The sequence below is a fragment of the Mytilus galloprovincialis genome, chromosome 3, assembly GCF_965363235.1.
Source record: "Mytilus galloprovincialis chromosome 3, xbMytGall1.hap1.1, whole genome shotgun sequence".
NCBI classification, from domain to species: domain Eukaryota; kingdom Metazoa; phylum Mollusca; class Bivalvia; order Mytilida; family Mytilidae; genus Mytilus; species Mytilus galloprovincialis.
The window spans coordinates 90,583,128-90,607,784 of record NC_134840.1 but is presented as its reverse complement, the minus strand read 5'-3'; the positions used below and the strand labels follow the sequence as shown (position 1 = coordinate 90,607,784).

Genomic DNA, 24,657 nt, shown 5'->3' with positions numbered 1-24,657 from the left:
GTCATTACGAGTTGGTTGACCGTTATGGAATAACCGTTTCACAAATGATATCGGATATGTTCCTTACGTCGTAACTACAATCCCCGTCCCTTCCATATATTGACCTACTGAGTTAGACTATTTACCGGATTTGTTATCTCATAAGCAATACGACGTGTGCCACATGTGGAGCAGGATCTGCTTACCCTTCCGGAGCACTTGAGATCACCCCTAGTTTTAGGTGGGCTTCGTGTTGTTTATTCTTGAGTTATTTATGCTGTGTCATGTGTACTATTGTGTGTCTGTTTGTCCTTTTTATTTTTAGTCATGGCGTTGTCAGTTTATTTTCGATTTATGAGTTTGGCTGTCACTCTGGTATCTTTCGTCCCTCTTTTATGGTTAATACATTAAAAGTTGTGAGTTGCTTTAACTCTGACAAGATGCTAAGGCTTTTTCTATATAAAGTTATGTTTATTTATATAATAAAAAATTTTAAAAAAAGTGCTTCTTGTGATACGCAATGTATCTGTAAATCTTGAAAATGTATATAACTCACTTTTCAGGATTATTTGTCAGCTGTTTTATTAACTGGCAGTAAACTTCTTCTCGAATGTGACGCTGGAAAAAACGAAAAGAAATTGCCAGCACTCATTGTTATAACTTACAATTCATGTGCTAGTAGTCAGAAAAAACTTACACAGAATTAAAAGAATTCTAATGGTTTTCATGCAAAATCATGAAATGTGTCTCATGATTGTGCTTATTATAGATATTAGGTAGTTAGAATGCACAATCAAACTCAACTCGATAATTCAGATACATACCCATACCACAAGATCCTATTCATCAGCTTTAGTTTGCTATGGAAATCGTGTTATTTTTTTTGGCAAAGGTATATAATACATTCTGAATGTTTATCCATTTCATATTTTTTTAATCGAGTATGAAAATACATTTAACGCCCAGGAACATCAAAACTTAGAGGGATACTACAGTCGAAGAGAATTAACAAGAGTGAGTATGCAGAACTGTAAAAAAAAAAAGTAGAAGACCAATTGAGATGATCAATACAGACCTGTCAAAACAGCCGACGACAAACTGATAGGCTGTTTGAATTTCATGTTCTCTTACAAAACATTTTGGCTTTTCTAATTTTAAGTGACGATCATACCCGATGACGTTTATTCCTGATTCACGAGTTGTGTGCATGGAAATTATATCCTTTGTTGTTTGTTTCATATATAAAATGTGTTCAGTTGTTCATGATTTAAACATAAAATCAAATAACAAAATATAAATACTTACGCTTCTTATAGCCGGATTAATAATATAGTTATTCACTATATCTGACTCGGCAAGTCTGTCCTTATTGATAGCGTCTCCCATATATTGCTGAATAGGTTATATTGTCAAGGATGTTTATCAACTTAGATTTCAAAAAGACATACAAAATATATGAGCAGAAAGTTACAAATCAGATAACTAGTTCACAAATCAAAAGCTAACCTAGCACTAAGTTGATTTTTTTAAAATAAAGTAGTATTTCACATTTGAAAGTTTTTAGATTATTTGCCATCACAAGGCTTTCTTAAATAATAAATACAGTGCAAAACTAAAAGGATATCTAAAAAGCATCGACAACTCGTTGATCGTAGTTCTTCTTTAAATGCTGTTTTGCGTAGCAATGGTTTCTTGATTGGGTCTTTTGAGAATTGCCATGGCGTTGCTGACTTTTCTTTTCTAAAAGATACCTGTTTCAGCACCTTAGTTACTGTATTGTCATTGGAAGGTCTAGAAAAAACAACAAATATTTCAATCATAGAACATATAAAATACCTTACGGTTCTGGATTTTATAATTTCTTTCTAATGTGTGCTTGACAATTCATCTTTTAACGAATGTTCTTGCAAGTGTTCTTTCTATTCAACACTGTTAAAACGCCGTATTTTTCAACCGTACACTAAAAATCAATTAATATAAAAAAAAAGTGGAGTTGCGGTGTGATTGCCAAAGAAGCAACTATCCACCAAATTTTAAATGAAAGTAGATTAAACTGTTTTTCAATTCTTATCATTTCATCAATTTAAAAGCTATCTGGAATGGAGTGACTTGTATCTTTGGCAGTTGTTATCAAATATTCCGTTTCTTTGTATGTTGGTGTTTGTTTTAGTAGCAGCAGTGAATCTGTTATGCCGTTGTTTTCCTTGTATTTGGCAAAACTTTTAGGAATGTTGGTCCTCAATGCTCTTCAACTTTGTACTTTGTTTTGCCTTTCTTTTTTGGATTCGATGGTGTCACTGACGAGTCTTATGTAGACAAAGCGCGAGTCTGTAGACAAAACGCGCGTCTGGCGTAAGTACAAAATTTAAATCCTGGTATCTATGATAATTCTTTTCCTATCATAGTTGATGTGCTTCTCTCGCTCGGTTTTTGTTTGTGACCGGATTTGTATTCACTTAATCGATTTATGAGTATGGAACAGCGGTATACTTTGTTGCTTTTATTTGTATCATCAATGACAGTTCTAAAGTTTACATCTCATACGGTATAAGACTAAGTGACGGTTCAGTATTGATTACATGTTATTCATATTGACGTCCTTAATTACATGTATTTATAAAGGTCATACATAATATGAACATTTTAAGCCTTAACCTCTTAACTTCTCTTCTTCTTATTCTTTGTAATCCAAAAACTCAGTATTGATGTGAAAAATCTCATAGAGACGTTCGTTGCACTGTGTGTACTTATTCTAATATTTAGTTTCGTTTTAATGATACAGTGAGACAATATCGATTAAGAGGAAAAAGCCTAGTGCTTAAAAATTTCGTTAAAGACGTTTTGTTCCACTCTCTGTTTTTGTTTGCCTTTTTCATATAGTAATATATAATTATATCAAATTCATTTTTGTAAGTGTTTTAATTCAGATTTGAACTAGTGTATGACATAATGTTTAACAATCAGAAAAATATAAAACGAAAAACAATAAGTTTAAACTGACCGAAAATGAACTTTGGAATATGCTTCCAGTGTGTGTTCTGTCTTTTCACTAGCTGATAAGTTAATAAATACTGTTGGGTCCTTTTTCAGTTGCATAGTGAGCATACCCTAAAATGTAAAAAATGTTACCACTTTAGTAAAAACAATAGGGAAGAATTTTCAGTAACTTTCAAAAGAATTTCTGCTTTTATCGTACAGATCATCAACAAATCTATACAAAGAAAATTTTTTGGTATGGAAGGTCAAATAATCACATCCAAGAAGGAAAAATACTATTTGCCATTTATGATTTGTTAATTATACCATATATCTTCGAAGCTGTTTATCAAAACACATAAACCATAAAAGATATGATGTATTAAACATGGTTTTTTTTTACAAATCAACACAAATAAATACAATAACACTATGACATATTCACCATTGAGTCGGATGCAGGTTCATCGGGGGTAGGAAGTATGTACAGCAAATCACGTGGCATCACACTTATCTTGTCTGTACGTTTGCACATGCCCGTAATTATATCTGCATCTATATAATTTTCGTAAGGTCCATCTAATATAACTAAATCTCCTTTGGCTACATTCACACCTATTGCACCTTCTACAAATAAAAAAGATAAAAGGTTTAAGGTTTATGTACCCTTCTGTAGCCATTTTTGTACGAATTTTTCAAACCTTAATTGTATCAAAACTAAAGATATAATAAATAATAGAGATAGGCCAATTAGTACATGTTCCAAGGGGAAACTTGATGCAAAGCATTATTTTTTACTGTTTCATTGCATTTGATAGATAAGAGGACTTTGTGACAAATAAATCAAGATTTTTATAGAAAATCCACAGCCTTTAATACAGAGATTTTTGTTATAAAATTTGAAACATAAATTACTCACTTGATTTTCTATGATGTGCTAGTGTTTATTTTTTACAAAAAGTTCTAAGTAACCTGTAAATTCCAAAACACCTCGTGCTGAGTCACTAAAGTCGAGCGCACCCTAAAAGGTGTATTTGATTTTGGCCATATTTATACTTGTCTTAACCAATAACTACATTTATAAACTTGTTTTAAGGAAATCAATGCTAGCACTGCATGCAATAATCCTATATCTATCAGTCATGAAATTGCCAAATATGAGAGTACAAGGATGAAGGCTGTGGATTTTCTATAAAAATCGTGATTTATTTGCCACAACGTCCTCTTTTTCTATTAAATGCAATGGAACAGTAAAAAATAATGCTTTGCATCAAGTTTCCCCTTGGAATATATACAAAATGGCCTATCTCTATAATTCATAATATCTGTAGTTTTGATACAATTGAAGTTTGAAAAGTTCGTACAAAAATGGCTACAGAAGGGTACATAAACCTTAAATAAAACTACATCGTGAATGGATGTTTATCTCTACTTACATGACATAGGAGAGACTCTCTATTGCGGAAGTTTTTTCATTGTGTTTTGGGTATTTTTTTTATATTAGAAAGACGTTCATATGAATAATGCAAAGTGGAAATTTTACTTTAAGCTATATTTAGTGAAGCTGAACGAGAATAACAGCCTGATGAGCAAACCTATCAATAAATATATTACGGTTTTTGTTAAAATATATTTAATCAAAAAGTGTACAACTGTTTTTTTGTTAGTTTAATGAAATAAAACGCATTTAAATATATATAATTGAGACAAACAACACTGACAACGCAGAAAAACAAATTTTATGGTTTTGATTGTCCTTGAAGTTTTGGATGGTCATCAAAATTAAGGAAAATCAAAATGAATATTGCCAACCCTGGTAATATAAGATGAAAGGTGTTTTAAAACAATGTATTGCCATTTTGATATGTCAACAGTTTATATATTTAGATGTTTATCAATCTCTCAAACCTCTATTTTGAGGGAATTGATGCATCAACTATTTGACTTACCCAACTGGGATGAATCCTGAACAACTACAGCATATTTTGATTTCCGCTTTAATCCTTCTAAGAATTGTGTAAGATGAGAATGGAGGTCCTCTGAATGATTTGAATGCATAACATATTCCTCACCGCTCAAAGTGGTGATGGTCGTCGAATTCCTATAACATAAATTATGTCATCAATAACATTTACATGATTTAAAAGACTATTGTCTCATTTGGTGAAAATAAGGAAGAAGAATCATATGAATTATTTGCATATAATTAGTTATCAAAGATACCAGGATTATAATGTAATACGCCAGACGCCCGTTTCATCTAAATAAGACTCATCAGTGACGTTCAGATCAAAATAGTTAAAAAACCAGACTAGTGCAAAGTTGAAGAGCATTGTGGACCCAAAATTACCAATACGGCTAAGTTATATACTCCTGGAATAAGAAAATCATTAGTTTTCGAAAAAATCAAACTTTTGTTAACAGGAAATTTAAAAAATTGACCATATAATTGATATTCATGTCAACACTGAAGTGCTGACTACTGGGCTGGTGATACCCTCGGGGACGAAATAAGATTAAATAAAAAGATTACGACATAAGTATAACTCATTTCAAGAAAAATACTACTGTCATACATTTCAGTTTTTTAAAAAGATATAGTCATTAAGTATGTGTAATACATACGACTACGATAACTGCAAAGTATTGCCTTTAGGCATTTGGGGGACCGTTCCCTGAGTTTTATTCAAAATGTTTTTCCCATTTCTCATTTGTATACTTGAAAATCTTAACCCCGTTTCCGCAAACGAATTCATTATTTTAAACGATGTTTCTATACTCTTGCATTGCAATTAAAATTAAAATACAGCAAGTAAACATTTAACGCAAAACAAATGAAATATAAAGATAAATGATACAAAATATAAATGAAATAAACGTTTTAGAATATGGATACGCTTGTTCTTAACTACGGTAGATATGTTACATATATATACGTTGTATGAGACATATCCTACCTTGTTCTCGATACAGTTCCAATTTCAAGAAATGTTAAATGGTTTCGCGCATTTTCTTTTTCGTCCATAATATCAATTTGTTTTGAATTTACACCAACTATTCCATTCTGTAATGTCATTGCAGGTGATATAACTTTTGATGCATCATAAAACCTAGAAAACTGCGAATGCCATTTATCCTTTGCATATGTCACAATGTCAGCTCTAAGAGATTCGGCTGTCACTTTTTTTCCTTTTGGAAATTCTTCTTTAATAGCTTTTTTCACTTGTTCTTCCCAAAATGCCATGTCTTTTGCTTTTTTAGATTCCTCTGGAAGCCATGAATTTAAAAATGATGTCAAGTTCATTGGTTCGAAACTATCTTGAGATTCACAAAAATATCTTTGAGCCGCCATCAAGACTAGAATTTCCTCCTTAAAAATATAAAATGAAAACAATTAGTACTATGATTGTTAGTTTTACTTTGAACTGTTAATGTCCTTAAAAAAATACACTTAATTTGGGACACAGATTCTCCTGAATTTGATGTATGCTGTATACATGTAACAACTCTACTGATGAATACTAGAAGTTGAAATTGTTAAACAGAAAACTAAATTGGTTACAGTACAATATATTTATTTCAGTAAAAATATTGCCATAATTGATATCTGTGTATTATCATTTGAGTCAAAACCCTGTGATTGTTTCCTGATTGTAACCATTTCTGCGTCTGTCGTAAAAAATTGTAATCCTGATAGTTATGCTGAGTTTATTTACTCCACTGGGTCAATGTCACTGCAGGATTATGTTTCTCCCTGAGGGTATCATCAGCCCAGTAGTCAGCACTCATTTTTTGACATAAATTATCATTGATATATGGTCATAACAATAAATCAACTGTTTATAAAACTTGACATTTATCGAATTTCTCATAAATTTCTACCCTAGGAATGGGTTATCTTAGCTGTAGATGACAAAATTTTTCGAACTTTTGGATGCTAAAGGCTTTAACTGAGCAAACTATATAATGTTTGATTCAAGCGTCACTGTTGAGTCTTTTGTAGACAGAAGCGCGTCTGGCGTACAAAATTTGAATCCTTGTAGCTATAAAATATTAACTACAGTGTACCTTTAACACAAAATATTGTCTAAAAATGCATTTTTATACATCTTTCACACTTGTTGAAAAAAAACAGGGAACTGCCATTTCGATATGTGAACCTATAGCAGTTTCTTTTGTTACGGATATTCTAATTCTTGAAATTCGCTATGATTGCCCCTTTCTTTCACCAGAAGTACTCAAGCATCAACATACTGCGCATTCGATCAGAGGTAGACCAGTGCTTATTTTGGATGGCATTATAATTTTTAACTGCTAATCGACAAATGTAACATTTAGAATGGTAGATACCTTGTCACACTTGTATTCACCAACAGATATTCCTCTCATCACTTGGTGATAAACAAGTTCAGTAGAAATCTCGTCCAATTTTGCATTATGCCATGGAACAAAATATTCTTTCCTGAAATAAAGTCTCCAAGCTGAACTGCTTTCTCTCATTCCCATTTGTTTTGTGTTCTGTTCGCATTCAGCAACTGCATCCATAATTCGATGCAAACCATGACCAAGGCAAGATATCTGTAGAAAACATTTTTTTTACAGCACAAATTCTAAACTTCATTTTATCAATTTGAGTCATAAACAACTTCAACTTACGAATAATATCATCTTTTTTAATTAACATTAAAATTTGAAAATTTTGTTACTCTGTGTTTAGAGGAAAAATGAACAATCAATACGATAGAGTCGAAAATTAAGAATTTAGCAATGTTCTTAATCTAAATTAATTTTCAATACACATACATGTAGTAAAAACACATTTATTTTTAAATACATGTAGACTGATTTTGTAATTACATTAGCTTATAGATTAAATTTATTTTTTTCAGTGTATGTTCACTTGTTTATATTTTTATATGACTTTTGATTGAATTAAGCCATTTCAATTGATATTTTATAGTGTGTCTTTCTATGTTGTGATGTAACACTATTGTTTCAGAGTAGGGTAAAGGTTGATACAATTAATACGTTTAAACCCGCTGCATTTGTTTGCACCTGTCCTAAGTCATGAACCTGTTGTTCAATGGTTATCGTTTGTTGATGTGGTTCATAAGTGTTTCTCGTTTTTTATATGGATTAGACCGTTGGGTTTCCTGTTTGAATGGTTTAACATTAGTAACGTTCTGGAATCTTTAACCGCTTTGTTTTAGGTGTGAGCAAAGGTTCCATGTTGAAGACGTACTTTGACCTATAATGGTTTAGTTTTAAAAATTGTGACTTGGATGGAGAGTTGTCTTATTAGTACTCATATCACATCTTCATATATCTTTACTAGAACACACCCGTGATATCGCGGGTCCGTGACTGAATTAAAGTATATAACTATGCGCAAGCCTTATCTTAGTATTAGTACTGTCATCTGATAAAGTCATGCCGATTATAAGATACACAATTTTCTCTGCTTTCAAATCTTTCTGTTTGAACCCGTCGAACTGGAACTTATCAATTATTGGTAATATTAATTATTTGGAAAACAAAAGGTCCTGGAATGGAGTATTTTTTAATCAAAAGCATTGTCCTATATTAGTTATAAATAAAGTTGAATTTTTGATTCGCTGTTTTACGTCATGCCCGCTAACAAATTGAAACTTATTTTTAGTCCAGATTTTTAGTATTCGTATTGTTATCTTAGAAAGTCTTACGGATTAAAATACTACAATAGGTAACAATTTGACAACTTAGTAGTGTCAACCCTGTGATTATGACCCGTGTATATAGCATATTAATCCTGAATACACCGTTTGGTGGTGCGCCTGTCAGATGCGGAACGTACAGATAAGGTAATAGGTAACAGGTGATTACACTATTGGTATCGGTATCGGACTCGACCCGGAACTTCCTAATTATTGGCAATATTAATTACGTGGAAAACAAAAGGGCCTGGAGTGGTGTAATATTTAATCTACACCTTTGTACTATATAAGTTGTATATAAAGTTGAATTCTTTGATTCGTCGTTTTAACGTGATGACGTCTGACAAATTGGACCTCGTAATTTTAGTATTATAGATATATGCAAGCTGTGAAGTGCATGTTATTTGCAGTAATGGATTCCATTTTTCAACAAATCAAACTAAACTTTTCTCGTTTTTCTTCATATTACTAAAACATTTTGGAATGATTGAATATAACTAGAAATATTCTTTAAAGTAGTGCATACCCTTTGCATCAATGTTATATATACAGAAAAGCCTGAATCATCTGTTATTCCTATTCTATCACAGATCTGATGGCAAAGTTCCTGAACAGTCGTTACAGAATCAGCAGTTACTAACATTCTGTGGTTGTTCATCAAAGCTATAGGAATTAATATTGGTTTTCCATTCTTAGCCGCCTGCAATTATTACACATTGATTAAAACGCATTTTTATAACTTGTTTCCATTAATGAACAACCGTAACAGCCTTTTAAATTGTCAACATTTAAATATATTTTGTTCATGGTCGATAAAATATACAAATAATATATAAGAAGATGTCGGTTTATGTACTTTTTGTTTATCATCTACTGATGGATATTAACAGGGACATAATTGATATCTTACAAAACTTGTTAAAGCCTGTCCTATGCCAGTGACACTTTCAGTAACATTCTAATGTTTTGGTTTTTTTTATCTTTTTTATGAATTCAGTGTTAATGGCAAATCTTTGATCAATTTCGTTAAATTTATTCAAAACAATTGATGATTGTTATTATTGTCATGTACTAAGGCTGCTGTCTCGCTGAGTATACCTCACATTCCCATTTGTTCATATTTAAATTTATTACAAATTAATGACAAACCTGAAACTCCAACCAACTAGGTGGAAACCCACGTGTACCAGAAATAAAGGTCCTTCTAACCAATCTCTCCACTTTTTCTGCAAACACTGGAGAACTGTCTTTTAAAAACTGTAGGAAACTTGGGGCAAGCTACAAAATATCCCAATAAAGTAACTTTTTTATTTATCTGATTGTTAATTTACCATAACATTTCAAACATGCATCAAATAGCTTTTGAAATATCAATAGTAATACCTGTCAAAATTTATCATTATTATTAACATTAATATTTTCAACATTCATTTATGTAACTTAACTTAACTGAAAGGTCAGTGATATGCTTCTCTACACTCGATTTAGCGCTTTTATTACTTACCCGTTCTGATGGTGCAAAGCTACCAGCAAACAAGCTTAATAAAACCCAACCTCTGACTGTGCTGTTTCTCGAAGGATTATTAGTTAACTGTCTACAAACTTGGCAATATAATTCATCTCTGAAATAAAACAATGATAATATTTATATTTTGGAAAATACCGAAATTTGTGACAACATAATATAACTGGAATAAAGAAATAATACGTTTACTTAATGTTTGTCTTTAAAAAGTTTGCACCTGTTTGTTCTAATTAAGACTGGTTATAAATTTTTTAACTCATTTTTTTTATATCACTATAACAGCTCATTGTTCAGAAAGTGTTTCGTATGCAATAAGTTAAGTAAAAACAATATTTCTTTAACTACGATCGCTATTTACAAGTTGTTCATCTTCCTAATGATGAATACCGCTTTGGTCAGTTTCATTAAATGGTGTCAGTTTGTGGTGATCTTATCTATAGTGTTGTTTGTACCTGATTTCTGGTCGGTATATTCCTAACGCTGTAACATACTGTACTTTGTCTAACATACCACCACTTCTTTCAGGTAAAAATGGAATACTGGTTACTCCAGAATGTGCAGGGTCTTTAAACTATACAAAGAAATACACAAATAAGTATCTTGCAACACAAAGCAAAAGAAACATAAAAACTGAAGTGAAATAGACAATACCATAGGCAAAAAATGTTACTTTTTAACATTGAATTTATTATGTGTACAGCATTAAATATCTAAATAACTTAATTACTTAGAAATAATTACTATTAAATATCATCATGGGAATCATGGTAAACTAATTTAAAAAAAAAAGAACATTGCATCTTTAAAAAGCGTTTAATGATTTGGCGTTATTGATAAGATATGATAAATATGTTAGATTGAACCATTTCTTAGCAATGCTTGTGTTAAATATTTATAATTACCAGTTCTGAGTATCTTTTCTGTGTTTCTTCAATGTCTTTCTTTGTATATTTTTTTTGGAAGTATTCTCTAACTGTGGTTACAACAGCAGGTGCAGTCTAAATGTTAAAATATTAAACATGTAACATACAATACATAGTTTTTAAGTCATATCAACTGTAACTGCGTATTTATTGTGGAAAACAATGAGATTGTTACGGTTCTTCCGTTGACAACTCAAAAGCATAACGGCATAGCTAGAATATACTACAACAAAATACAGCCAATGAACAAATAGAACTCAAAAGCTGAATCCATTAAACGACTTAACATCAAGATAAGTTTAAGATAATTTAAGAAGTTTCTAATCCTTAAGACGTAACTTCAATGATGCAATGAGCTCCGGGAATGCAATTAACTTTACTCATAATTGCAAGTTTCCAGCGAAGAAGTTATGAATACTTTCTAATCTTTGACAATACACATTAAAAAATCACAATGTGGTAAAAATTATAAAACCTACCCCTGCTACTGCCAAAGTATCACCTACATCTGCATCCGGAAGATCTCCCATTATTCGTAATATTGTCACCCAAGATGCCAAAGATGCCTGGAGAATACAATAAACTCGTCATAAATTCATATGTACCAGATTTATAATTGTGAACGCCAGACAACGCGCATTTCTTTTACAAAAGACTTATCAGTGACGCTCGAATAAAAAAAATTTAAAATGGTAAAAAAAAAAAATTAAAAGATGAAATTGAGCACTCAAAATTCCGAAAGATTTTGCCAAATACAGCTAAGATAAAACAGTTGTTTTGAATATAATTTCAATTATCTAAAATATTGTGAATGAATATCTTGCATGCTAAGAACTGATTCAATTTTGAGTAAGTATAAAATATATGAAACAGCCATGTTATATTAATAATGTTATCTTTCTGCATATGGTTTTTAAATGAATCACGAAAAAAAACGGGATTAGACTATATATTGTCCTTAACATATGAATTATGTATCAATACACTGAAAACATCAAAATAAGGTATCAAACGGTTTATATTGATACCCAAACGTGAAAGTAACTTGATTATATCTGTCCTTTTAGTAAGTGCTTTCTTTGTCACCTTCCAAATGAGTTAACAATAGAATTATTCACAAATATTTGCTAAATAGTGCGAAATAAAATATTAAATCATTTTGAAAAAAATCTTAAATATAAAATAGAAAATGTAATATTACCAAGTGGTCACTTCTGTCTTTCTTGGGAAGAAGTGGTTGTTGTAAGGAGGAACAACTGTAACTATGGCAACCTTTTGTCTGAAAATATGTCTGAGCAAATTTTGCCCAGCTACTACTGGATGATGACGGGTCACTAAGTTCAAAAGAGCTGGAAGATGAAGCAATCTCATCTGAATGTATACTAGATGGGCCTTCAGAGTCTCTGTCCGTACTTCCGTTTCCATTAGTGAGTCCATTTTCTTCAGCATTGGCTTGCTCATTGAGTGCAGCAGCCTGTAAAAATACATATAAGTATACAATCTTAATTAGAACACAAAATTCTCATTAATCACATAAATGGTAAGGGGAATTCAGCAATCTTTATCGCATTTGATATAACAAAACAGTAGCTCTTAGAGAAATAGGAGACCATGATTACTTTCTGAATGAATGAATGATTTTATGAATGATTTTCTTATAAAGTTTAAATACAGTGGCATGATGACGATCCGACATTTAATCTGTCCGTGATACATGTACTCATGATTTAAAAATAAGAAGATATGGTATGATTGCTAATGAGAAAACTTTCTACCATAGTTCATATAACGTATGCACATGGAAAAAAAAGTATTGCAACACCGAATTGAAATTAAAATTAAAAAAAAAAACACTCTTTATTGTTTTGTGATATAATTTGTTGAAAACGAACTACTTAAACATTCTTCAAATCTCAACTGAGTTTAATCAATAAATGTCGACTCGATAAGTTTTAATTTGCACATGCAGACAATGCACTCGTTAACAATAAAAAGATTGTTTTTATCCTCATTGTTTTTGACGTTTCAAATAACCAAGATTGTAAAGTTAAGTGATTGAAACCATGTAATGGGTCGTCTACAACTCTCAACTGCAGCAAGATGGCAGATTATCAGCATGAGAGAAGCAGATATGTCGCTCTGACAAATTGCTCGTTTTGTTGGTCATCATTCCACTAAGTCGTTTTGTGAATAAAATTCGGCAACAAATGAAGTTAAAGACCTACCGAGATCAGGAAGACCCCCTATAACATCAGCTAGGGTAAACTAAGTCTTATGACTGTTGGTCAGAAGGAAACCCTTTACAAACAGTACAATACTAGCGGTTGTCTTACAGAAGACTTTAAACAAAAACTGTTCGAAATTGACGAACAGACATAAATGGCCCGTATGCAATGTTGCAAAGCTCGCCAACGTTAGAAATTAGCACCTTGGAGGAAGACCCATTGGTCTAATGAAAGTCGGTTTTTCTTCCTTGACCTGATCGTAGACCGGATTCGAACCATATCAAGGAAATATGGGACACTATTGTGCGTGAAATGAGCGAAAGGACACCCTCAGTCCAAACACTTCATGAAATAAACAATGTCCTTTATCAGGAATGGTTGTTGTTATCTCAGCAACACATTCGTCAATTAGTGGCATGAATGAGATGACGTTAAGAGGTGGTTATCCGCGTGACACCAAGTATTGATTCTTTGGTGCCTAACGATCAATCATGATGGGAACAATCATATTACGATTTAATTTTGAAATGTCCGAAAATGCATTTTTTGTACAAAAATTACTTCCTTTTGTTATCAAAACTGTGGTTAATTTCAATATATTTTTCATATTTTTCTTTAATTCATTTTAATACCAATGTTATCATTAACAGTGTTTCAATATAATTATACAAATATTTCATCAATACTGTATCCAAAAAAGAATTTGTATAGAAGTGAGCGCTTATGGGTAATTGTACGGCCTTCAACAATGAGTAAACCCCATACCGCATGGCAAACAATGAAATGCACTGACATTACACATGTAAAACAATGCAAACGAGAAGACTAAGCAGTTTTACTTTTTGAAAAGTTAATTTTGTTTTTTTATTTATACACCATGAATCACAAAGGACTTTTAATATGGAATTTTTAAAATTTTCCACTTTTGAAAGTCAGTTTTATAATATAAAAATAAAACATCGCAATACAGATTTAGCTAAAAGTTGCAACTCTTTTAAACCAAACACATTGCGACCATGATGAGTTCTATATGTCTTCTCTCCGTCGAACTTAAATTAAAAAAAATACCTACACATTTACGTTACATATATTGCAAACACAACATTTTAAGCCTATTCCCTGAATTTTCTTAAATTTTTCTTTTATGCTGACAACAGATGACTTTCTACAAGGAATTTAATCCTATTTTCAAGTGACATTGCACAATCTATATAATTGAATGTATTAGGATTAATACATGAAAGATGTCATTCAAATATTGGAAGAAGGGAGTCATTCATTCGTAAATATTTGTGTATAAAATATATGCATCAATATTTATGTGGTAAAAACTGCCGGTATTTAACTTTTATTTACAATATTTCTTATATAATGTTTAATGCAAACACATTTATCCAAAATCAAGATCAATGCATAATAATAAAGGTCAAAACCTCGTCTAAAAATACTGAAAATACCATAGAAATAGTCAAACTCCTTAGTCAAACTCCTAAGTCGAAGACTTAAATCATGAGTACATGTATCACGGATAGCTAAGTAATTCATGAGTACATGTATCAAGGACGAAAGATACCAGAGAGACTGTCAAACTCATAAATCGAAAATAAACTGACAACGCCAAGGTAAAAATGAAAAGGAAAAGGACAAACAGACAAACAATAGTACACATGACACAACATAGAAAACTAAAGAATAAACAACACGAACCCCACCAAAAACTAGGGGTGATCTCAGGTGCTCCGGAAGGGTAACGCCATTGAATATTCTGTTCTGAATGATAATTTCATTTCATCGTGCGACCGAGGAGCATTCCTAGAATTACCCTTCATAAGGAATGCTCAAGCCCAAATAGTTGAAAGCCAAAGATGTGCGAATACGTAACAACGTTTGAAGCTATATGACCAAAATAGACCAAAAATGAATAGCCCAACTCATCTTATGTCCTCAACTTTATTTATATACATTGATTAGAAGTTGATTTTTAATTCTCTCACTGTGACACTGTTTATAAGTTGCTTAAATCAAAACGTTTAATATCGCAAATAGTTTAAACTTGTAAAAAATATTTTCATTCAGGCAGTCTCACCGGACTTTGAAAATGAAATTGATCGATTTTATTATTTGTATAAGGAACACGATTAAACGTATAAATCATTTGCACAGTAACACATTAAACTACTTCCCCAAATTAGATGTGTAACTTGTCCTAGGAATTGTAAAATGTCTTCGATCAAATTTAAACTTGAAAATCACCGATGATGCAAATTGTGCTTCTATGCAACCAGACATATCGAGCTGTGCGTCTTTTTAATGTTCTTATCCGTTTTATGAATTATTTATATAGGAATAAAGCGGATAAGGTACCAATAGGTTATCAAATCCATATAAGTTGAAGGAAATTTTCTTTGGTCTAACCTTACGTGACTGTGTAATAATATAATATTTCCCAAAAAACGACGGTTTCGGTAGGTGATTTGAAGGACTCTTGTGCATGTAGAAAAATATGTATTAAAAAAAGTTAAAATTCAGTATAACAGTGGTGTGCTGAAAAGTTTTCTGTTTATCTTGATGTTTAATATCAATGAGAATTGTTAACAATGTGAAATTGACAAAAAAGAACTGTTTCCAATGAAGTGTTTTGCAATATTTGTTTGTGTGTTTTTCTGCAACATAATCTACCCAAGTCTAGTTTTGTGTTATACTTCCTAACAAGAAATAGACAATTTTGAAATATATCTCTAACATTCCGAATTTACTAATACATGTATGTAAATATAACACTTGTATATTATTTTGTAAAGTTCTATTATATACCACTTTTTCTGCTATGGGTGCTGATTTGGACAATGTACTGGTACCAAATTTTGGATTAAGCTCCGCAATGTCAGTGGATGTTGATCCTCGCTTAATGCTTGTCCTGTTAGAAGTCTCATCTGCTGCAAGTGACGTGTCAAAATGGCGATCGTCATCATCAAAAGCTGAGGCTGATATTTTCGATGGCACAGCCCGTTCCTTTGTAACAGATATATTACTAATGTTCTGAAATAATAATTTAGAAATATAGATATTGGTATAAAACAACACGTGACTTATTATACTTCTGTCCTTAAACACGAATTGAACAGATATAGGAATATGTATTGAACCGCTCGCTCTCTATGAACAAATACATTGCGTTTATAGAGTTTATTTCTTTCTAACACAAACGATACAAACGGTTCAGCGAACCTACATTGAGATTATTTGTTTCTAACATACGTTTACAAAGTGAAACTATACACGCGCTGAAAATGCGTCTATAGTTTGTCGTTAGTCGTTTGTTAGAACGACTCGCTCCATTTCAACTTCAACTGTCATTTTCAAATTACTTTATCAATTATCTACACAAATTCTTCCCACTGAAGAGATTGATTCTGTGGATTTTATTATTGGCATAACTCAAAACAATGTCAAAAATTACTCAAATTTAGACATCGCACTCCTTTTTCATTGTTGTTTTTTTAATAAAAAGGTTTTATCATCACTTCCTTGTACATTCATCTGATGAAGTAATGAACTGACAATAAAAATTATATATTCAAAGAAAAGCATGTCCTGTGTGTCTATTAAAACATCCCTTCTCTAAAGCTATTTTCCCGCGTAATAAGTTACAAACAAAATGTGCATGCATTTTTTAAAGTTCAAACAGGGTTATTATACACTTATTAACGATGCATTAATTTCTATTTTTGTTAAGGTTATCAAACTTTAATAAATGACATACAAATCTTATAAAATTTTGGTTAGAAGGCAATGCACTCATAAAGTGTATTACGGAATCAGTAAGAAAGGTTAAACGAACATGCACGAGGCAACCCCATATAATGAAATGCAAAATGAACTACAGTAACATTTGGCAATAGCTAAATTTCGATTAAGATTTTAATTTTATTAAGTTGATATTTAGTTGCGTTTTTTTAAGTTGGGAAGTACATGTGAACGCATATGCATTTGATACAATAATTTAATATCAGGTTAGCCACCTGACATGTTGTCGCCTGTTAAATATATATTACTAACAAAATAAAAGTGCAAGTACATATGAAAAACGATTACAAATTTGAAAATTGACAATAACGAACAAAACAATTCTTGCTTCCTAGCAAAATGAACTGAATGAAAGGTTGAAGGTCAATGCTATATTTCAAGTCTGTTATAAGTGACATATAATGTTTTCTTTCAATTAATTTAAACGATCTTAAACGATATCGCCTAAAGTTTGGCTTCAAATGGAGTTGTTATGAAGTCAGAAGATCTGTGGTACAGTATTGGATTTGCATTCTTTAATCCGAATCTCTTTGTTATCGTTTCACTTCCGTCCGCCTTGTTGTCATATGTAATAATGGTGTTATATAAGTGTAATGCTTTGTCTATACTGATTGTTTGGCAGTGAAGAATCAAAGAGAAACAGTGGCGGATCCAGAGGGGGGGGGTTCCGGGGGTGCGCACCCCCCTTTATTTTGGCCGATCAATGCATTTGAATCGGGACAATCGGGACATATGTTTTGCACCCCCCCCCTTTTGCCCTGAGCTAGCACCCCCCCTTTCGAAAATTCCTGCATCCGCCACTGAGAAACATTTGCATTCTTTAATCCGAATCTCTTTGTTATCGTTTCACTTCCGTCCGCCTTGTTGTCATATGTAATAATGGTGTTATATAAGTGTAATGCTTTGTCTATACTGATTGTTTGGCAGTGAAGAATCAAAGAGAAACAGTGGCGGATCCAGAGGGGGGGTTCCGGGGGTGCGCACCCCCCTTTATTTTGGCCGATCAATGCATTTGAATCGGGACAATCGGGACATATGTTTTGCACCCCCCCCCCCCTTTGCCCTGAGCTAGCACCCCCCCCTTTCGAAAATTCCTGCATCCGCCACTGAGAAACATTTAAGAATTGAATGCTTCTTTTTGTAAATTTATTGGGGTGTAAAAGCGTTGACCGAAGTACATTTTGTATGAAGCGCGGAAGCGCTTCATTCTAAAAATGTGCGCACGGTCAACGCTTTTACAACCCTATAAAGTTACAAAAAGAAGCATTCAATACTTATAATTACATTTTTTAGCTATGATATGAAAACACGAATTTTATATATTTTTTTATTTAATTCACCTGTGCACTTTATTGTTGGACCACGTGTTATCATGAATGAAAAGTTGTATTGAACAATGCAACTGCTTACGGAATAACACGTGATGTGCAGTTAGCCAATCAGAATAAAGTATTATAATGAAACATACATCTAATGTAATTATTTTACCATAAATGGCCTTTTACGAAAAGATTCGGATAAAATGAATACGCAACAATCATAACACATAAGACGTTGACCCAAAAGAACGTCGCTGCATAAAACACGGCGTGGCAAAATGCTATTTTGGGTAAGATTGTTACTTACCTAATATCTAAAATAATACAAAAATGTGAAACAATTTTAACAATCTCGTTTATACGTTTCCTCGTTTAAAAGAAGCTTAAATATATGGGTAATATGTTTAACAAAATTAAAATATTAAAGAATCAATATCTGACAAAGGTATTGAATAGTGGAGGTTCCCGTGTGTCCGGGGGTTGGAACCACCCTTTTTTAACGATCAATGTTTCTGAATTAGGACATGTAGTTGGAACCCCCTTTTAGAAAGGCCCTGTTGTAGACATCTGAAAATGTTATTTGTTACATGGAACATAATGTAACCTTGTATTTTGAATTTTCGAGTTCAAAAGGCCAAAAGCTTGATCATGTTATATCCTCTTGTTTGTCCTTTAACCTGGCTGAAACATTGAATAAATATATCCACAAACAAAGATCTAAAGATACATTTATTAATTTATTTATCTACATTATTCACGTCTATTAACTTGATATCGAAAATAACTTTCTCGCCAAATTTAACAGATATGAATCTAGATTTATTTCAGTCTCGCGACCTAGTCGCGCAGTTCATCCATCAAATATACTTACTTTCTTAAAATCAAAGAACAAAATGTCAATAATGATAACTTCATGCAATAAAATATCAACGAAAAATTTACGAAAGAAGATAGTGTAGTGTTAACTTTTTCACAGAATAAACTGTCGATTCAACAAAATAATATGTGCAAGTTAAATGACTTTAATTATATGCGATGGAATCGAACAAACAGGACCATCGAGTTTAGAATCGGATACATATCACCACTGGTTTAATTGGTAAACGGCATGTGAAATTTGCATGAATCATTGCCCTAAATATTTCTGGTTCTATCTTAAGAGACAATTAGTACGGTAATATGTTATCTGTTCACCCCTTTTATAATTTACATAATTATAAATTGCCCCGAAGAAAACACGTATCTTTGTATCTTATTTTCGTATGAAAATGAATATGAAATCATGTTCGACAAAATCATATAGAATTCCACAATAAAGAATATCAATGCAAATTATCTTTTCTTTCATTGGGTGATATTGTTCATTTATTGGACTCAAGTTATGAAACTCTGCAGCAGCTTGCTTTTCTTATTGTGATTTGCTTGATAGAAGGTTGCTGCTTATAAGGTATGTATTGAACCAAAGGTTCTGATAGTTAAAACCGGGTGTTTCCTTTGAAATTAAAAAAAAATGTCATCACCATAAGGTTGACCGTTATGCCATATGGGTATCACAGATGACATCCGCAATGCCATCCTTTTTTTTAATTGTGACATCTCACCGAAGGATCACTTACCGTGAGCTACACGACAGGGTATTATTAGTTCTGATAACCTACATGTAAGATAACCCCAGATTAAGTGGCCGGGTTCGTGTTGCTGAGTCTAGTTTTCTGTATAGTGTTTTGAGGTCTGCAGATTATTTGTGCTTTTCGTCGTTTTTCTTTCTTTTTCTCAAGACATTTTACGGTTTTCTTAGGCTTATGAATTTTGAATGTCCATATGGTATCTTTTGTTTCTACTTTCACCAATGCTCTTAATAAACTCCTATTTACAATTATAATAATAATTAACACAAAAAACTATCAAAAAAATAACGATTAAAAGATACTAGGTGTATAATTTGTTACGTAAGACACGCGTTTCATCTACACAAGACATACTAGTGGCGCTAAAATCAAAACAAAAATGGAAATTCCGAAACATCAAACAGTGTGCATGGTCTATTCACTAGTTATTAAGGTGCCCTGAACTAGTTATCAGATACTGAAAGTACTCTTTGGTCGGTGATAACGTATTTTTGTGCTTAATACCTTATGGTAAGTCAAATTCGTTTTCGTTGATTTTAACAATTTGTTTATATCATAAGCCATATATCAACTGTTACATAAAGGTTAGATAAAAACTGAATGTTCAAAATGATTAACCTTGCCATATACTATAATTATATGCCTCACCCGACCCAGGGATCAGTAGTAAAGGGGTGGTCGTACGTTGTTTTATGTGTCTGCTATAATTTTGTTTTGCTTCAAAAACGGTTGGTTTGGCTTCTTTTCTTTTGAATTACTTCACATTTACTGTTCCTGTTACTGTTATAGCTTACTATACAATATTGGTTTTGCTCATTATTGAAGGCTTTAGTTTGACCTGTAGTTGTTTCCAATCTTGTCTTTGGCGGATCAGTGTCTTATTGGCGATCTTTTTTTTTTTTGCAATGACATTTGATTGGATTATTTATTCAGAATTCATTTATCTGTATCTCTGTCCCATAATTTCTTCGATTAAGGCAGTTTATAACTCTCTATACAGAAATCAAGAAATATGGTAAGTGTTAAGACATTGAATAATCGAATATCTTTGAAGTTCATCAGAAAATAATAACTCCACATCGCTCTTATAGACCAAACATGATGAAACTGCATTACCTATTATTTTACATAGGAAGCTAAAACCAACATGTCAAAACAGGGTGTACACTATACTTTTGTAATCAGGAACAAAAATATGAATAATTGAGGTATATTATAATGTTGAAAGGGGAAGTTAAATGTAGTCACATATGTCTAATCTTTGGTAAAAATGGAAAGCTTAAGCATTGAGGAAGTCCTTTTATAAGTGAGGATTTTTATAATTCAAAAGAGTTTGTAGATTGTTCTGAAATCGATTTTATCCACACAATAAGATGTAAAGGGACTTTTAAAGTTGTGACATGGAAGCAATAATGTTGTCTTTTTAAAACAAGGGAAAAAGAGATTTCAGGGTGAAACCAGTAAGGTTAACAGCAAAATCTATCTTTCCAGAAACCACATTACCTACTTCGACATACCTGTGAAACTATATAAAGCGGTAATCGCTTGCTTCCTTGAGAAGTCGGTTTAGCCGGAAAGAGTTAGGTGTTTAGTCGGTGATTAAAGAAAGGTTGAAGATTTTTTTTTAAAATAGATCACACGTATAGCACGTATTTTCTTCTATTGCAAAACAAACTGATAAAATATCCTTGTGAAAAAAGACATGGGGTATAAGTACCCCCCCCCCTAAAAAAGCATATAGAGGTCAACATACTATCGTCATGAAAAGAAATGATATGTGCATGTTTTCAATCCCCAGCACCACCACGACTCTCCTTTCCGACATTATACGGTTTTCACCAATAGACAGGTGTAGATGTATTATTCTAACCTAGATCCCCCCTTTTTGTCGTAAAATCTAGTTTTTAAATATAACTGCATACTATTTACAACATGTATTCTACGACTACGAATCCTCTCATTTTTACAAGTACAGGTACAAGTATATATAGATATTGTATGAATTGTTTGTCGATGAAGACTAGCAGATACATGTACTAGTATTATCAACCAACCGTTAAGTTCAAACATTTCAATTATTACAAAAATTGCATAATATTGATTATAGATTGTCTATTGATTTCCTTTATAAAATGTAGATTATCAGGTGTAAAAACTTGTAGTTTTACAGGTTTTAAGTATGCTGTCATATACATGACAAATCAATAAAAGAAACATGAAAAAGTTATGTCCTTTTTAATGTAAATTAATCACCATGCTTAAGGGTGTGGATTTGTTTATATTTATGTAATTCCGCCAACAAACAACCACACAAAGCTGATATAATCTTATAATGAACAACGTCACAACCAGGTTAAAAAACCAGATTTGAACTCGTTTAAACAATGATTTACAACAAAATTGTAGATGTTTTATTTGTTACACCTTTCAATGACCTAACGGATAAACCTAATCTTAATAAGTATAAACAAGAAGCTGAATGACTTGCAATAATTGGCATACATGTATAAAATTCCTTCTAATAAATGAATATGATAAATATTTTCCCTCAAATAAAACAATTATACAAGAAACATGTTCAAGACAGGGCCGAAGAATTGAACAAAATATTATCATATTTTAAGTTTAAGAAAAAAAGAACAAATTTATAAAAATGTAAAGATACACAAACTGGATGGATAACTACAGTTTGTTGTAAAACATTGTTTTCATTGGTTGGTTGACATTGCAGAATTACAATTAAGTTATGTCCTCTGATGACCGAACCGATGACAATGTCCCCTTAACCGCCGTTACTTCATATCTTGTCTGATCTTGCTGGGTGTAAAGACATATAAGTATCTAATATAAATAATGCATAAACTTAACTTATTGTATTTATCGATAGGATCTTATTTTCATTTAACACCTTTTACAAATATCGATTATAATCAGACAGACAACATTAGAAAGAAACTTTTGGAATATTGTTAGCTTACCTTAGACCTTCTCTCAGCCATATTGGCCAATTAATCCATAACAATCAAAGTAAAAATTGAAATATAACCAACTTTCTTACGATTAGCGAACCATTTGTCAAATTCCAAACAGGATAAAATAGTGGTTCATATATTGACAAACAAAATTAATGATACTATATCGATATAAAACGTAACTGTTTATCTCAGCTTTCACTATACATGTATCCTAAAGCAAATATATTTAATTCCTTTATCACCTAGCACTTTCGATTTAATTTAACTAAACTTCATTTGAATTCATTGTTCGATATATACATCAGAAACAGCCGCCATGTTGGGTGCGATTACCCTTCCATTTAGAATTCTGTTTTGCTCCGATGGTTATTTGACAATGCGGTTTCGACCCAGTTGTATTAAATGGCGAAAGAATGTGTATAAAGTTAAACCGAACGGGATAGTTTAAGTTACCTGAAGGACAGGTGTATAAATAGATTACGTATGTTATAGCCATTCAAATTTTTGATAATTTAAAAAAGAAATTATGAATTAACAGGCGTGTACCTGAAGCATACATAATATCCGGTTTTTAATTTTGAGTCATGTAATGGGTGGTTTTGTTGTCTGCCTAATATGATCGCTTTAAGTATTGCTCGATATTTCATTAATCCCTGTAAAAAATGTTAATTTACGTGTGAAACTTTTCGTTTAACATAATTATATGCATTTTAAAGTTATAGAATGCGCATCTTATTGAAATTTGTCTATTTAAAGTGCATATTGCATTGGAACGATAAACACAAAGTATTCCAACGATGCTTTACTGTGAAAAGAGACTACCACCCCTAACTACATGCATGGCTTATGATCAAATTTGGAGATACCCATTCGAAATTGCATTGAAAAACATGGTAGCTATTTTGGATAATTCATTAGTAAATAACTGTATACATATAACAGCAAGTATATACAAATATACTACTACTGACACAAATCAATCTTATGTTGAACGTATATATGTGGATTACGTGTTGGGTTAGATAAGTGATCATTGTAGCAGCAGGCTATCAATGTATGATATGCATTTACATAATATTTTGTATGAGAATTGGCTGTCAGGGTTCAATAATCTGAGTTGTCATTGAGATATGTAAAGTCATAGTAAAAGTTTTGAAACATCACCTACGTCAAAACTTAATCAGCTGAATAAAAGAAGATTGTTATGTTATAAATAAATGAATAATTATAAATAAACATTGCGTCATATCCAAACGTACCTACAAAGAAGATCATAAGCCAGATAAGGTAACCATAGCCTGCAAGGGCTGCCACTATTTTGTATTTCAATTATTTAAATCTGACCAGTACCGAAATTATTAAAAGCTTTTTTTCAAATCTCAACTGAGCATTTCATCTTCCCTATTTAGACTGAATGGATTTTACCGAGTCGGGAATATGGCAGTTGTGTTTTACTCGTTTCGTTAAGTAGTGTCACTTTATTTCGTCAGTTTTTATGGACTTCTCTCTTGTTGAATTTGCCTTAGATATCGGTGTATTTGTTATACTTTTTATATCCAGTCATAAGTTTTGTTCACGTTAAAGTATACGTAAGACTACCATACATA

General features: G+C 32.0%; 1 protein-coding gene across 3 annotated transcripts in view; it reads right to left on the bottom strand.

Moving 5' to 3' along the window:
• The window catches only part of LOC143069335 (myosin-VIIa-like), a 39,129-nt gene extending 15,695 nt beyond the window's left edge, over nt 1-23,434 (bottom strand). For 2 of the 3 annotated variants that reach the window (XM_076243918.1, XM_076243917.1), the window contains exons 1-17: nt 23,054-23,433; nt 16,136-16,360; nt 12,298-12,570; nt 11,576-11,662; nt 11,076-11,171; nt 10,626-10,744; nt 10,153-10,270; nt 9,798-9,926; nt 9,175-9,348; nt 7,306-7,533; nt 5,913-6,325; nt 4,905-5,056; nt 3,401-3,582; nt 2,981-3,087; nt 1,604-1,770; nt 1,285-1,379; nt 536-597 (exon numbers count right to left, since the gene is read on the bottom strand). In XM_076243918.1, coding sequence (XP_076100033.1) covers nt 536-597; nt 1,285-1,379; nt 1,604-1,770; nt 2,981-3,087; nt 3,401-3,582; nt 4,905-5,056; nt 5,913-6,325; nt 7,306-7,533; nt 9,175-9,348; nt 9,798-9,926; nt 10,153-10,270; nt 10,626-10,744; nt 11,076-11,171; nt 11,576-11,662; nt 12,298-12,570; nt 16,136-16,360; nt 23,054-23,074 — 2,648 coding nt within the window. In that variant the 5' untranslated portion in view covers nt 23,075-23,433. Of the gene's footprint in view, nt 1-535; nt 598-1,284; nt 1,380-1,603; nt 1,771-2,980; nt 3,088-3,400; nt 3,583-4,904; nt 5,057-5,912; nt 6,326-7,305; nt 7,534-9,174; nt 9,349-9,797; nt 9,927-10,152; nt 10,271-10,625; nt 10,745-11,075; nt 11,172-11,575; nt 11,663-12,297; nt 12,571-16,135; nt 16,361-23,053 lie in introns of all 3 variants that reach the window. The other variant, XM_076243916.1, reaches the window with a different exon arrangement.
• Between the last annotated feature and the right edge of the window lie 1,223 nt (nt 23,435-24,657).